General features: G+C 45.2%; 1 protein-coding gene across 1 annotated transcript in view; it reads left to right on the plus strand.

Moving 5' to 3' along the window:
* LOC120898838 (acetylcholine receptor subunit beta-like 2) overlaps positions 1-17300 on the plus strand; it is a 29598-nt gene that overhangs the window by 2039 nt on the left and 10259 nt on the right. The window contains exons 6-8 of the mRNA XM_040305240.1: positions 3303-3455; positions 7080-7159; positions 7665-7774. Of these exons, the coding sequence (XP_040161174.1) occupies positions 3303-3455; positions 7080-7159; positions 7665-7774 (343 nt within the window). The remainder of the gene's footprint in view (positions 1-3302; positions 3456-7079; positions 7160-7664; positions 7775-17300) is intronic.

Below are 17300 nucleotides of genomic sequence, written 5' to 3' on the forward strand. Positions count from 1 at the left end.
CTTTATATTCTGTACACTCTTCTACGACTGTTGTTGTTTGTTAATGGGAAATTAACTTGGACTGTGGAACATTGGAAATTCCTATTGGATTTTCTCAGACAGGGCACCGTAGAGTCCACTGCCCGTCACAATAAGTTCACTTTCCCTAAAAAGAGGCTAAGAAAGTGTCCCAAAATTATGAGAAGCCCTGAAAAATCCTGTAAAGGTCGTCTGAGATTTACGTTACTTGGGCAATCCGTGGACGAAATTAATGTGTGGTGTAAACTGATAAGGATGTATCGCTTTATATGGTTTTTGTTTAAGAAAAGATATCTCGACCACTTGTACGAACCTGTGATCTAAAGCAGGGGTCTCCAAACTACGGCCCGCGGGCCGCATGCGGCCCTCAAGAGCTTATAATGCGGCCCACGATGACTTTGCCAGAGTAAATATAAATATTACGATATTATGACATTTTCAACAAGAATTGTATTTTTTACTTTTCTTAGACAAAAATCATGCTTTGGTTACTCGAAGCTGTACAAGTAACGTTAGTATTTTGTTATCAAAACGAGATTTAAACGTTCAATCATCATTTAAAGGTAGCGTCAAATGGCCCTCAACATAGTTATTTTTGAACCAATGCGGCCGGCGAGCTGAAAAGTTTGGAGGCCCCTGATCTAAAGGATAGACTCATACATTTTTAAAATAACGTACTGTAATCAATTCTTGGATCAATGGATGGCTTAACAATCAGATTCGATGGAGCTTAACTCTGACTGTTTTTGGTAGGTCCATAAGTTCCATAAGTTCTTTTTCCAATTCTTAAATTTTTATTGTATCATTTTGGTACATTCGTTTTTCTAATCAAATCCAACGAGATATTATTGATATTGTTTAAATCAGGGGTCTTGAAACTACGGGCCGCGATGAGTTTTTAATGGTTTAAATTTTTAGCTTTTTTTCACTAATTATTCAAAATATGTTTTTTTTTTACTTTTGAAAGATAAAAATCAAGATTAAATATAGGAAAACTGAATAAATTTGAAATATTCAGTAAGTATTCAGTAAGTTAGGTATCGTCAAAATAGCCCTCAACAACTTTATTTGTGAAGCAATGCGGCCCGCGAACTGAAAAGTTTGGAGACCCCTGGTTTAAATGTTTGGAATGAAAATTCCAAAAAACTGTTCAAGTTACGGAACAGAAGACAAACACATGTTGGTTAGCAATCATTAAATGCCGGTAATTTCAATTTATTAAAAAAAAGAGGTTACAAAACTAGATAGATTGGTCGGTATATAACTAGGGGCGGTCCCGTGGTATAGTCGTTAACTCGAACGACTTAATAACATGCTCGTTGTGGGTTCAAGTCTAGAATGGACGACTGTCCCCGTGTAGCAAAGGACTTAACTATTCGGCTGTGTGTGGTACTGAATAACATTTCGAAAGCCTTTGTATAGGCCGTGCATGTCCACGTAGGCTGTTACACCAAATGAAACTTAAACTAGAATAATTGATTGCCATTTTAGCATAACGATAAACACTTTCTTGGTTGTCGATTCGATTCTCTGTAACACGTGTAAAGATTGGATGGGAATCGAACCCATTCGGCTTTTGCAAGGAGCAAGCGCGTCCACCATACTATTGGACTGCCCGAGTAGAGGTCCATTTTACGATCAATATGATCAAACATGCAGAACTATACAAAAGTTCCATCCTCCAGCCAGTCTCCAGTCTTTATAGAATGTGTATTTAATTTAAACCCGCAAACCGGTCGCACGCATGTAAAGGCGATGTGCAGAAGCTATTGAAAATTTAATCGGCACACATTCGTTTCGGCCATACCATTATCACTATATCAATAAACCCGCTCCCTCCCAATACGTGGTACGGTCCGTTTGTCCTTTCCAAGCGGTCCTGACCAGCGATAAATAATTTAATACATATGCCCCCTCCCCTCCGGCTCTCACTCCTTTCCCCCACCCCGAACTGCACGAGATGAGCTGTAATTATATGCGCGTCCCGGGTAGCAGCTACTGTGTGCATGTGTGAGAGGCATGTAATTTTCACAGCATCACACCTCACACCTCACAGCGCCATCGACAGCCACACCACACACCGTCCCTCGTGGGACGGCGAACGTGCGGTCGGTGCGAGATGGGTCCGAAATTTATGACCCTTTGCGGGTTACACATTAGTGGGTGCCGCCGGTCGCCAGTGTCGTAAAGTCGGTGGTAGGTGGTTGTGTTGTCCGTTTTTTGCCTATAAAAAAAAAAACAGCGGAGCTTTATTTTTCTTCCGATTGTCACTTTTCCGTGTGTTCATGTGTGTGTGTGCGTGTGTATGTGGGTTTGGGAGGGGTTTTTGATGTCCTGCTGCGGTCAACCGGTGACCGTTAGGAAGTGCATATTAAAATTATGCTTCCCTTTTCCTTCTCTTTCTCTCTCTGTATCTCTCTCAATTTCCCCATTAAACAAAAAATGATATGCGTCGTTATGTGGAATTCAACCCATCAGAAAATAAAGAAATCCTTTTGCAAGAGCTTTAAGGCACCTTCGGGCTCCTTGAAAGGGAAACAATAGAAAGGAGAAAGTCTGGTGAATGATATAATTAACACTTGCAGACGCAGACAGACACAAGAGTAGTAGTATGAGGAAGCAAAGAATTGGTTAAGAACGAATGTGAACCAAAACCAGTCTTTAGTAGGCCTTGGTTGCTGTGACACAAGAAAAGCCATCAACACCATCATATATCATGCGTGGCGTGTCGTGTCGAGTCGTGCCGTTTCCGGGGCGTTCTCTCTTTCCAACGATCCAGTAGATCACGGTGGCATAGGCTCAGCTGTCCCAAATACACGTCCTTTGGGCCGTACGTCCAAGTGTCGTAATCCTTGTAGCACGTTGGGGAAGTTAAGCTTTTTTTGTTAATGCTCAAATGAAGGCGCGAACAAACACCCGTGTCCAGGGTGACGGGTTTTATGACCGTACTGTGTGTTTTATTCATTTCTCCGCAAGCTTTCTGTTTTCGGACAGCCCCTTTGTTTTAATCCAGTATTCACAATCCTTTGAGTATCGTGAATCGTGTAGAAATTAGTAGATATTCGGCATCCTTCGCAGGGAAGCATTGAAACATGCTTGGTGGAGTGAAGCTTTTTTCGTTACTCACTGTCTTACTGTCACACCAAGCGAACAACAGTGAGTAACGCAATTGAGTAGCGCATACCCGCGTTACTTTGATGAGAAAAAGAAGGCAAGTGTGAGATGCAAAGATGAGCTAAATAATGATTACGCTGTGCCTGTGTTTCTATCTTGTCCATTCGCAGGAGCACATCGACCCATAAAATGTCACCCTTCGTCCGGCGGCTGTTCCTGGAGATAATGCCCAAAATTCTGATGATGCGCCGGGCAAAGTACACGCTGCCGGATTACGACGATTCGACACCGAGCAATGGCTACACGAACGAAATCGAAATGAGGTAAGTGTCACTGGCATAGGGGGAGGGATGTCCCCTTTTTGGGCAGAGTACGTTAGCACGACGGCGGAGAGAGAAAGAGAGGAGAGATTGACAAATGATGGCCCAGGTTCGGTCGTAAAATTTGATCCATTTCTCCGGCCTTATCGGTATCGACGGGGAAGGGTGTGTCCTGTCCCGTCGGGTTGCTCTACTTTCATCCTGATCCACTTCCCTCCCACCCCCCCCCCCCCCCCCTGCTGTGAAGCAAACGGGGAGAAAAAGTTGTTACAATTTATTATCGTTTTCGCCGGATTTTCCCCACTTCCTGTTCTGTTAAGCCCCTGATGTATCGATAGAAGGTAATCAAGAATGACTTGCTGTGTGGAGAAGAGGATGAATAAGAAGCAGAAATAACGGGGCACAGTAATGCGAGGACACTTTCTTTAACCACACTCCACTTTAATGCGAAAGCGGATCGACAGTGAATGCGCATCGTCATGTCTTTCCTCCGTTCGAAAACGAAATTATTATACCTCCTTTGAAGCTCTTTGATCATCCCGATTGGGGATGCAATTCGGTTTCGGTGCGATCTGTTTAATGCGCCTGTGTTGTGTCTCGCTTCTTCCTTTTTTTTTTTTTTTTGCTATTTTTCCATCTCCTGATCTCAATCTACTCCGCCAAGAACCACCCCCTGGAGAGGCATTTTAGCGCATTGGCAGGCGGGCGGGCGGACGGGCGGGTTTTGGGACCGCTCTCGCTGCTAATGATCATTATCGTTGTCGTAACAGTTAATTGAGTTTAATGTTCGATGATCCATAAAATGTGTCATCGTTATCGGCGTTGGGTCATCTTGCCTAGGAGTGGTGGGTGGGTGGCTCGCTTGAGTGGATGGAGTTATTTTCTGTTAATAAAGAAATTAACGTTCAAGTGCGTACGAAGGTGTGCGAAGAAGGTGTGTCTCCTCTAGGGGGTTCAGCGGAAGTGTTTAGTAGCATTAAATTCAATCGACCAATCGTATTTGCGGTACGAGTGTGGTGTAGCTGAAGAGGTGCAATGTGGTCAACATCTTAGTTACTTTCTTCAGACATTAATACATGTTTGAAGACGATTTTTAGTAGCATTGGCATGCTTTTTTGATGTTACAATTAGTTTGACAACCTTGAGATCATGGTTTGTCTACATCGGATGAAGTGTAAAGAGCTTTTGGTGACAAAATTGAAGGAAAAATCATCAAATTATCAAATTATTGGTTCAAATTGATCGTCAAATCTAATTCTAAAGCAAGGATTAACAAATAATAATAATCACGACATATACATGAGATTAAACGACCTAAAATCAAAACCAAATTCATATACAGGTCTTGACACCAATACATCACCTTTTCCGGTTTAAGGACTGCACATGACCTAATGGTACCTTTAGGACTGACACTGAACCTATGCAAGCCTAGGAATCGATACTGAGCCCAATCCGATGCAGGAACCAATACTGATCATACCGGTCCTAAAACTGGTCGTGTACCCATACCTGCCCTGGAATCAATCATAAACCCATAACGGTACTGGAACTGATACTGAACCCATAACGGTCCTGGAACCGATCATGAACCCATACTGATCTAGAAATAGCTCCCGATTTCATTTCATTTTCAAGAACTGTATCTGAAACGGTTACGAATTCGAATTCGAAACGATACTTGGATACTTTTTCGGGTATGGGACCGATACGATTCCAGTTCCAGTCGGTAGTAAATGTGCAGCGTAGGAATTAGCGTAGGAAATATTGTCGGAATTCAGCGTAGGAATGAGCGTAGGAAATTTAGTACAATTTGTTTAGTGATTTAGTTAAAGGGAAATGTTTGAAGGTCTCAGACGGTTCTGTGGCACATCATACATCATGTCGCACGATCAAGTACCAGACCCGGTTTGGGTTCGAGTCCCTAGAACAATCAAGTCCATTAGTGAGTAATGAGTGAGTAAGACAGATTTTCAGAACCTACTGCGGTAGTTGGATCAATGAAAAAACAATGTTGTGAGAACTTAAATTCTGTAAATTATCCCTCACGCCACACTCTGTACATCATTTCTAAGACAGTGGATTTGCTGAGTTGCTGGCAATTAAAAAATTTCGGTTACCAAATCTCAACCAAACCGAATGGTTAGTACCGTTGCACAGATTTATTTTTCTATCCTCCACATTCTCACCGCATTGTTTCGAATTAGCAACATCTGTCCACAGTGCTGAGATTACATTTCGTCCAGCATTGCGCACACCCTTGCAGCCATTCATTCGCAGCCACAATCGCACAGCAAGGACAACTGCAATGCACACCGAAAGCTGCGCTTCGGAAATTATAACTTCAAATTGATAATCAAATTTACAATGCCATTTTGCTACGCACCCGTACCATGCTGGAAAGCCCAACCCGATGGACATGTTTTCACATTCACCCACACTGCATGGTTGTGTTGAGTAAAGCAAACTCTCCTTCGTATGGTGAACGGTGTGTGTGCTACCTATTAGTGCTGCCAACGGGCGACAAGCGGACGAGGGACAGTGCCGTAGCGCCTGGAGGAAGCTTTGTTGTTTTCTTAACCTCCACAACACATCCTCGCTTCACTACCTTCCCGTACCTACCTTGCTTCCGTACTTTCCCACAATCAACGCTGGGCCCAACGCTGTAGGAAGTCGGATGAAGTTAGTTTCATTTCATCATGTACAGTTTGTTAAACCTGGCACTTTCTCGTTAGCTTGGTAGAAGAACATGGAAGTACACACACACACATGCCCCTCCTTGGCCATGCTTGACTGAGCGATCTCAGTGAGCAAACTCCGATCCCGGTTGGATGGAGAGCTCAGTGGTGGTGAGAGTGTGTGTGCCAGGGCAGGGCATACGACGATCCCTGCAGTAGACCGTTGGTAGTAGAACTTTGCTCGACATGTTGCAGGAGAAATACATTATTTTATTATTATTAAATTCATTAGCCTCGGGACGGGACCGGTGCGAAGGGGACAACAGAGCAGAAGAAAGTGAAGCACACCGTGTGTGTGTGTGTGTGTGTGTGTGTGCGTGCGTGTATGTTGCCGCTGCCAATGGAGAAAACGCTGCACGTTGAAAAGGGCAGATAAATTGCCCGATAAGACGATACGCGGTCGGGTTTCGGTGGTGCCCGGGTTTGCCCGGTAGCAGCCAGCAGCAGTAGCAGCATGCAAGATGTATGATGATGATAGTATCAAACTGTCGCTGTGTCATCCCATCTCCGATGTACGGCGAGTGGGGCAGTGCTATGTTTGTTAGAGGGACATGAAGGGCGCAGGTTGCAAGTTTTTGTATGAAACAGTGCCAATCCCTCCCGGTGGCTTCGTGGCTCGGGGGCAAACGAGCTATCCGAATCCCAGGAACACTCCCGAGCCGCGCACTGTTCGCTCGCTTGCCATTTTCATTTTGGTTCATAGGTCCTCCCTTCAGTAAAGTCTTACTCGGTGTGGTTGCTTTGGGCGCGCGGAACGGCAATATACGCATAATGGTTAGGCTTTACTGATCCGGCTTTACTGAGCCTTGGCCTACCCGGAGCCCGGGTTCATTATTCGCATTTACTCACTACTTTCTCTTCCTCTCTTTTCACGTTTTCTCACCAACAGCGTTAGCGACTTTCCCGGCGAGTTTAAGGAGGGCGGCGACAGTTTCGATAATATAGGAGTTAATCTTTCTCACGGTTCAGGTAAGTCGCAGTGCTTAGGGATGCGCCCTCCCCACCGTTAATGGAATACCAATTGATACGACTTCATGCTACGGGGGGGTGGGGGGGTGGGGGGGAGCGATACGACCCGTTAAGCATCAGTGACATCGCTCGCCCGTCTTGGACGATGGGAGGAGCGTGTGTCCCAAATCGTACCGTACCCATACCCATCCAGCCGGGTTTTGGGGTGATAATTTATAATTAAATTTTGATTTATTTTACGAGCCCCCATGCTTTGTGGCAACGTTTTTCTCTGCTCCATGCATATGCAGACGCGTGTGGCGAAGTGTTGTGGCGAACGGCACGAAGAAGAACGTTGGTCACAATGCCCTGGTCGGGCTCTGGTTGTGCTCGTGTTGTGGCAAGGATGATTTCTAAAATTGTTTCTCCCCTTCTTCCTCCCCCCTCCCCGCCTCCGTACCATATTCTCTTCCATTGTGTGACGCAACGGGCCCAACGGGATGGTGCGCGGCTACCGTAACTACAGTCGAGGCGGAAAATGTCATCCCGAAGCAATTATCGCCGGAGGTGCTGTCCGCAATACAGGCGGTAAGATTTATTGCCCAGCACATTAAGGACGCTGATAAGGATAATGAGGTGAGTAACCACGCTTCCCCACATTGTATGTGTGTGTGTGTGTGTGTGTCTCTTTGTGTAGAGCTGGAGTTTGTGGTCAGAAAAATAATCGATTCGATAAGTGTTCGTGTTGGTAAATAAGGTTTGAAGGTTCAATTGCGGTGTGCACTGCTGCCCTGCTTCACTCCAACCGGAGGCGGGTAAACATCGAAAGTAAACACAATTACCCCAGAGGGCAGAGATTACCTGTGATTTAGTCTTCTAGTGCCTTTTTTGGGGATGTTAAAAACAGAAAAAAAGACAACCGAAAAGCTCACTGTCCGTAATTTATGACACACTCTGTGGCGCAAGGGCCACAAATTTATGGCAGCAGATAGAAATTACCCCGGGCAGATCTAGTTGTAAAGCATTCCCCAAAACCCTCAACCTACCCCCTTCCCACGCCACCCACAATTAACTTATGCTAATCCGTCTACATTACAAGCGATTAAGTGTTGTTGGGCGACCGGCGATCGGCGGTCATTCGAGAAGATGTGTATCACATCACATTCAATAGTAGCAAAAAACAAAACTGTCGACTGCGCCGTGATTTACCGCTGCAATGTAGCGATACAGTATTTATTGTGATCTGATAATTGGGATGGGGGGGAGGGGGGGGATCGAATCACACGATGAATTGCAACATTGCAACACGGGTTCCATTCGTCCAGTGGAGACTTATTTTGCTACACAAATTGCTCAACATAATAATAACACCATCAAACGCGCGTCGAGCCATGGTGTGCATTGGTTTAATTACATCATAATGCAACGATCAGTGTCAGTGCTAAACGGTAGCTCGGGAGGGTAGCCTCTTCTTCAAACGCAACGACGACCCCGGAGTCCGGAGTGGGGCAGGGGTATACTAATTAATACCCAATTCGAAGCCGATCGAACGTAATCTATTATGCTGATTACAGTCCAATAGATTAATTGGCTTAACTAACTAGTACACCGCTTGTTCTTGGGTGTGTGTGTGTGTGCTGCAGCACTTTGACGAACGACAACGTGCACTTCTACACACTTGCTGTCTCTCTTCCTTCACTGTTTCTGGCTCGGTGTTTGTTTTGCTTACCTTACCGTGTACCAGATGCCCCAGCAGCTGATCAAAGAAGCTGTCGAAGACACCACGGCTTCACGGTGTTTGCACTGGGTGCACTGCAGTGGGTGCACAGGTGGTGGGCAACAGGAAACGACAGATGCAAATGACGGCAACCCACTTAAAGGGGTTAGTGTCATAAACAAACTACGCTTTTAGCTCGTTCACGCCTTCGAGATCGCATCCATTGCCATCTCGCTTGTACTGTTCGTTCGCTGCATTTCCAAGAAGCAAGCTGCTATTGGAAGCAAGCTGAAGCAGGGGTTTGCTGAGAAATTTAATTTCACTCCATTCTGAAACACTCATCCGATGCACGTGCTGACGTTCGAGGGCTGTGCAATTTACAAGTTTTGTAGAGTTGTTTGGATATTTTAGTGAGCATGGAGTTAAACTCGCTATCGAAAATGTGTGTAAAGCTGAGGATAAATTTGTTCTTAGATCGGTTATTTCTGTTTACTTGACTTTTTATTCTATCGTGAGCTCTTAATTGGGGATCACTTTAGTTTGGAATATCACTTTAAGCTGAACAATGCTAAAAGTTTCATGATTTTTAGTACAGTTTAGTGTCTCATAACGTGTACCCCTTATAATGTGGTTTTCGCATAACCAGTAAATCTAACTTCTGTACAAATACCCCTTATAACGAGTAACATCTCGCATAACGTGCAATTTAATCTTTGTTCCCCATAAGAACTCGTCATCATTCCGAGAGTTTCAATTCTAAGAATTGTTAAATATCAAGCTATTTCCAAAAGCTATTTATACACTGCCATAAGTATGGAGGAAAAGTTTAAGGGAGTTGACACCTTAAGGCCAACTGCTAGTCCAAAATTCACAAAAAATCGACCAAAAATCGAAAAAAGCCGCTGCGCTTATCGACAAATGGAGTACGTCAGGTAGTATCTTGACTTCAATTGCTCTATTTCCTTCCTTTTGACAATATTGGAGGCAATCTTCGGCTTCGGCCGCGAAAGTGGGTAGGATGTGAATTTTAGTGTCTTTTTGCATGTATTGTTGATCTACTTGCTCACGAAGGCGAGAATATCGATACCGAGAATTGATCGATGCATTACTGTTGCCAATTGAAGGTATGCAATCCCATATAATTGCACTTTTCTTGACTTAGAACAAATTATTTCACTTTTGATACAAATTGTACAAATTGTATGAAAAAGAGCCTCCCGCATAACGAGTTTTCGCATAACGAGTGAGTCATTGGAACGGATTAAACTCGTTATGAGGGATTCCACTGTATGTTGTTGTAACCTGAACGTTGTTAACTTAAACATTAAAGCTCTTTCATATTCTTCTTGGGTTAATGACACATGTGGTTTCCTTATCTAGGCTTACGAGGATTATTTGCAGCATTTAATTTACTTGCTAATTTCATGATTTCGATGAGAATCGATCCACGTTCGTCTTTGTACAAATAACCACCATTAGGATCTAAGCTGTTAAGCTGATGTAAAGGAGCTGCTAATGCATGTTTAACATGGCCACATTTTTGAATTGTTGAAACCCTTTGTTGAAGTCTTGTTAGAATGTTTCGTACATACGGGTTGACCCTTATATACACGTCTGCGCCACATTAACCTTCCGCTGGCTGCACTGGAAAAGGAAAGTTTTTCTCTCCTCGCTTTTGTAAATGATGTACACGACATTCGAGACACACAGACACACACACACTCACCAGGAAATGTGCCAGAACTACAAAACATCTCTTTGTCATCGACTGCAAAAGTTCATACGGGTAGCACACATTCCACACCCTCACACACCCCTGTGTGCAACCCTGCTGCATTGCTTCGGGTGCATTGCACAGTAAGTGGATCCAGAAATGGTACACTAATTCACCGAATCACCGAATGTGCCACCGGATTTGTATCCGGTGTTTCAGCCAGCCAGCCAGCCAGCCAGCCAGCTGCTAACGAACTTTCGCAACTACAAAATACGTGTGTGAGTGTGTGTGTGAGTGCGTGTGACCGATACGTGCTAGCATATGGGGGTCGAGTGGTTCTACGCTTAGTCGCAGATCAAATCCCCACGGTCGGTGTGCTGGGAACAAAGTTCTTTGTTGACGTTGTCGGACAGCATCCGAAAAAGTGGCCATAACATCACCGGGCGATGATGTTTTTCAATATCTATGGGTCGTTGGGTGCGGCGGTTCTGTTGCTGTTGATGTTGTTGTTGCTGCTGAGAGCTTTGCTAATATGATGCAGTGGCTGTGTGCAGGCAGGCACGATCGGTACGATGCACTCAAATTAGCTCACCAGATGGTGGCTGGTGTTCGTGTGCACTACGACAGCGCTACAAAGGACTGGGCGTATCCATCGGGTTGCAACAGCAGAAACAGGGTTTAACAACTGATTTCGAAATTGCCTTCTCATGGACTGTATGGGGTAAAATAGTTATTAAATTGATCTGAAAAAGAACAGAAATACTTTGAATTAAATTATATTACTTCTTCAAACAAACCCACATCGCCCATCGCAAACGTTTGTTTAAGAAAACGTTGTTCTGCTGCCATTGCTTGCAGTAAACAGCTCCACACTCCAACTCCCATTTGGGGTTGGGGAGAAATTGTCTTTGGTTTGCTGTTGCCACTCGTCTTCCTCTAACCGTCTGCTGCCGGGATCAAAGCTGCTTTTCCCATTAGCCTTTACCACGGCAAGGCGCGGGTAATGGTGCCACATGGGTGCCCGAATGGGAGCTCTACACATGTGGGAGAGCTTCAGGGCACGGCTGGCTGCATTCACCTACCTACTTACACCATTCCGGTGGCAAAGGGGCTCACTGTGGCGAGACGAAAAGAAGGGGTAAAAGGTGGTTTGGTGCGAGTAGGTGGAATTTAAAATAACATTATAAGAAAATGATGTAATCGAGCATTTGGAGACGAGCGGCACTGAAATCGCCGGTGGGAAAAGCGTGTGCTGTCTTTCCCCGGGTGAACTGTGAAAGCTGCATGTTTGTGTATGTATCTTTGTGTGTGTGTGTAGTCAAGCTGACAAACATAAACACAACGGCGCATCGAAGGGCGGACGTGTGCACGTGGGCCGATTACGTACACTCTGTTCGTTTCGGAGCGTTTCCTTTCCGGCTGGTTTTATAGTTTTTTAGTATCGGGCTTGTTAGGGTTAGTGCTGTAGTCGTCGTCGTCGTCGTCGTCGTGGTAGTGCTGTAGTAATACAGTAAAACGGAAACCAAAACCAAAATCTGTGTGTATGTTTCATGTTCGTGCCCGAATGAGTTGTTTCGGTTTGCCGCGCTTGTCGTCTGCTTGCTTGTGTGTGTGGGTGTGTTACCCTGCTCCTCCGACGTGTGTCCATGGCCGTGGGTGTGTCCTTGCTTTGCCATTCGTGTACAACAAGCATCCCAGCGCGCGCGAAAGGGGATGAGCTTAAAGATGTGATGCAACAAAAATGCCGAGAAGGAATTCCTTTGATGTTTTCCGCTTCGAGCTGCCAAACAGCATTTGCCGTGGCGTGTGTGTGTGTGGTTTCTCGAGTGGAGTGGAAGTGAAATACGCTCGGGGGTAAATAGTTGTAGCCGGGAGGGGCCGGGAGCTGTTTATTTGTTTGCTCAGTTATTTTGTTTCTGCCGCTTGATTGCCAACAGTGTGTAGTGTGGCCGGCGAATCTCCTATACGACCGGGTCTCTCCCCACCTGTGTGTGTTTGTTTGTGTGTGTTTTTTTTTGCAGAAATATACAACGCAACACACACACACAACCTTTTCCAGATGATCATTTGGCGGTGGAAAATGCGTATGTTTGAGGTGAAGTCTTTCGGTGCTGGGGACACGGGAGAGGTATTTTGATTTGATTTGCCGTCTTGCGCTGGAACGTGCATTGAGCGGTGAAGGTAAATTGAATGAAGGGCAAACTGTTTCTATTGAGCTAAATAATGATTGAAGTTATTTGATGTAAGATGGGGCTGGAGAAATTCACGGAAACAAATGAGCCATGTCCAACATCCTTTCTAGGCTGTTTGGAATGTCTGCTTTATCTGTTCTGTTTTTTTGTTGTTTTTATGATGTTGATCCATTTTTCAATTATAATCTACAAAGTAGTAATGTAGAAAAAGCAAGAGCCAGATTTCTGTGTACAGTTACTATCATTGACATTTTTGTCCGGCGCTATAACCGCTTTGCGGTCTTGCCTTGCCTCAAGAGTGTCCGAAACCGCTCACGGTCTTTGTCTGCCAGTCCCCATTTTCCCGGCCTTAATAGTGGACGCCAATTTTGTAGATAAAGTTAATCGCTTTATTTGCAAAATTTACCGTAATGTTTGAAATATTTTTGAATTTATGTTAAGTAGTAAATAATTTCATTGATAGAATTTAAAATATAACAATTGTTGTGCCAATATTTGACGTTTTAATGAAGTGCATGAAAAGTGCATGTATTTTAAGGCTTCTAACAATGTGCATGTAAACAATGGCTTTACATTACATTGAATTTAATTATTTTTTCACACAAAAAAAAAACAATCCAATTATACAGGTTTCGTATTGTGTTTGGTGATGTCAAATTACAGTTGTCATAAATCTGCTCAAATACCTTGTAAATTTATCATGATTCATACCTACTTACTTACTTATCCGGCGCTACAACCGCTTTGCGGTCTTGGCCTGCCTCAGGAGTGTCCGAAACCGCTCACGGTCTCGCGCCTTCGTCTGCCAGTCCGTTATCCCGGCCTTAATGGCGGACGCCTCCACGCCATCTTGCCACCTCAATTTGGGCCTACCACGCCTCCTCTGTCCTTGTGGACGGCCTAAAAAGACTTTACGGGCTGGGTCGTCCGTTTCCATGCGTACAACATGGCCAGCCCACCGGAGCCTGGCGAGCTTAATACGCTGTACGACAGTGAGGTGTCCTTCCACACATACGGGGCCAAGTATCCTTCTGAGCATCTTCCTCACGAACGCGGCTAAGAGGGCTTCGTCAGATTTGGACAGTGTCCATGTCTCAGAGGCGTATGTGAGTACTGGTACTATATAGGTACTATATAGTCCCAGCTTCGTCCGTCGCGACAGGTTCTTTGAGGTGAACTGCTTTTTCAGACTGTAGAATGACCGGTTGGCAGCCAGCATCCTTACGCGCAACTCAGCTTCCATGCTGTTGTCGTTGCTGACCTTTGACCCCAGATAGGTGAATTCTGGGACGACTTCAAAAGTGCGTTCACCTATCTGTACATCACGCCTACGTAGATTCGGATTATTTATTGGTAGGGCCGCTGATGTTGCCACCATCAGTTTGGTCTTTGCCTCGTTTATCTGCAATCCGAGGCTCTCTGCCGCCTACTCAATCCCTTGGTAGGCTTCTGCTACATAGGAGAGCTGCAGACCAATGATGTCTATATCATCAGCGTATGCCAGGATCTGGGTTGACTTATAGAAGATGGTTCCCGTAGTCTCCACCCTCGAGTCACGGATGGCTCTCTCTAGCGCCAGGTTGAATAAGAAACAAGCAAGCCCGTCCCCCTGGCGCAGACCTTTGGTGGTAGCAAAAGGTCCTGAGAGTTTTCCATCCACCCTCACCTGGCATGTGACGTTGGTCATAGTCATTCTAACTAGCCTTATCAGTTTGGCCGGGATTCCAAATGAGCTCATAGCGTCGTACAGTTTTACCCTGGCTATGCTATCGTATGCGGCTTTGAAGTCTATGAAGAGATGGTATGTGTCGTTTCTGTATTCAGCCATCTTCTCCAAGATCTGCCGCATGGTGAAGATCTGAGTAGTGGTTGATTTTCCGTTTCGGAATCCTCTTTGATAGTTTCCTACTATCTCTACGACGTGCGGACAAGGTGTTCCTGAAGGATCAGGGAGAATATTTTATAGGCGGTATTCAACACCGTAATACCCCTGTAGTTGTTGCAGTCCAACCTGTCTCCCTTCTTGTATACGGGGTAGATGATGCCGAGATTCCAATCACAAGGCATCGATTCGCTATCCCACACCTCAGTAACAATTTGATGAATCTCGTTTTCTAGTCGTGCACCTCCATTCTTTACCAGTTCGGCTGCAATTCCGTCAGTTCCGGGTGCCTTGTTATTTTTCAGCCGACGGATAGCCTTTCGTGTTTCTTCTATGCTAGGTGGCAGTAGCATGATACTATCTGCTAGTGGCGCTTCTAGCTGTTCGTTTAACTGGTCGTTGAGTAATTCATCAAAGTACTGAGCCCACCGCGAGAGGACCTCTGGCTGGTTACTAACCAGATCTCCATCCTTGTTGCGACAGCAGGTTACCTTAGGTACAACGTTGTTTCGGTGACCTGCTATCGCTTGGTAAAACAAAACATGTAAAAAACATGTAGACTTACTGACGCAAATAGGTGCGTAAGACTCAAAAATTGATGAGCACTGTTAAAAATGTCTGAGTCTTCGTGCCAAAATTTGGCGGCAACGACTGTAAAATACTGCAGATGCATATGTGTTAGGAGCGGAGCCGGCTCCGGAGCCGTTGGTGTGCTCCGAAACGCCCATCACTACCCGCTAGTGAAGTGAGCTTGGCTTTCAGTGACTTATTGTTACCATAGCAGGATAGTCAGTCCTACGTATGGAGGCACGGTCTATTTGTGACTAGAACCCATGACGGGCATGTTGTTACATCTTACGAGTTGACGACTGTGCCACTAGACCGGGCCCGGTCTACTGAAAAAAGAACTAAAATACTAAAAAATTCGGATTTTCGACCACGGCATTATACCAAAGAGCTTTTCTTTTTCTCTTCGTTTTAGAAGCATAACATGCATGATTAGGCAGTTAGATTTTTGCCAATATGTGTTAGAATGTAAGTTAGAGGCCATGATAGAAATTGGAACAAGAGCAACAATACGGTGCGGGCTTAAGAGCAGAATCAGAGCTCTGGCTGAACGAATTAGCTAGTAGAAGTGGGACAAAAATATCACTGGTGGAGACTGACTTTGGCAATCAGCACAGAAAAAAACTGGCCATAATGAATACTGAGCAAATAGATAAGTTTGTTTATATGTCAATAAGTTGTAGATAAGTCTATAAAACCAAAGGTCCACGGGTCGAAGGTTTCAGGTTCAGGACCAGTACCAACATTTAAACCGATCTGTGATCATGAAAGCATCCAGCTAGTAAGAGACAAGGAAGGGAACGTAGTGTGTGTGTGTGTGTGTGTGTGTGTGTGTCTGTGTGGGAGAGAGAGAAAAAGTGGGAATTGATTCCAAAACCACCACCATTGCACCATGCTGATGACGCCGCTGGAGATATGCTTACGGAGCAGAGATAATAAGAATTCAGTGTGACAGCGTTTATGAAATCGATACGTTATGCAGCATAAGCGTTTGGTTAAACGGGGGAGCAAAAGAAGCCCAGCCAAAGGTGAAAAATCGACATCATCCTATAGCCCCTCTGCTCCTTTGGCTGTGGTGTGAAATGCTTCCCTCTTTACCGACCGTGAGCTACCCCGGGTGCTGCGTAACGGACACTAAAGGCCGTTCCGTTTGGTTAGCGAGGCAAATGGAAAAATCGCACCAGGCGCACCTACCTTCCTGCACACGCGGTCTTCCCTCGTCCTATCACGCCGCGTCGAAAACATTACCATAATCGTAAAGAACATCCATTTTCGACAGCAGTCCGATCAGTGGTGTGATGGTAGAATGCAAAGATTGCCGCGGGAAAGAAAAGATGAGCTTTTAAAAGATGTAAACGCACACAGCTGGGAAGTGTGGGGGAAGGGTTTTTGAAAGGGAAAGGGTAGCATAAGCAAAAATACGCTTGCAAAAGCACCCAGGCAAAGAAGTCGCCCTTTTCTAGCGGTTCGGTCGAATGGATGATACGGTGTTACGACGGAGGCTATCCGTTTTTTAAACCTTGTCTCTCTCTCTCTCTCTCTCTCTCTCCCTCTCCACCTCTATTCCAATCCCGCTTCAAATTGGTCTGGGTGTTTTAGGCGAATAGGTTCGCGGAATTGAGGGCAAATGAAAACTGTAAAGCTTCACAGTGGCGTCTCATCTCGGCATCGGGGGTTTGCTTTCGAATCGATTAAAGACATCGGCGATCGCTTAAGCGCGCGGCTGGGCATGGAGCGTAATTAAGGCACTCGCAGCAAAGCCCAGAGACCATTGTTGGGGAGGGCCTGGAATTGAAAATTAGCCGTGGGCTTACCGCAGACCGTGTGCCTGCAATGGCGAGCAATTTGTCGAAACGGAAATCGTTACTGCGCGCAAGGTGTTTAAGCTAATGCGAATGGCATCGTAAAGCGATCGAAGCGCTTCTGTGCTGTGAGAGGTCGAAAAGTCGAGCAAAGGTGGTGTTTATGGCGTGGCGTTTTGAATGTGTTTTGAAGTGGAACCGGTTAAGTGCGGCTGGCCGGGAACGGGCATAACGTCGGCTTGTGGATGGGCGATGGATCGTTCTGGGAATGATTTATTCGTCGACGGC

The sequence above is a fragment of the Anopheles arabiensis genome, chromosome 2 (assembly GCF_016920715.1).
Source record: "Anopheles arabiensis isolate DONGOLA chromosome 2, AaraD3, whole genome shotgun sequence".
Classification (NCBI taxonomy): Eukaryota; Metazoa; Arthropoda; class Insecta; order Diptera; family Culicidae; genus Anopheles; species Anopheles arabiensis.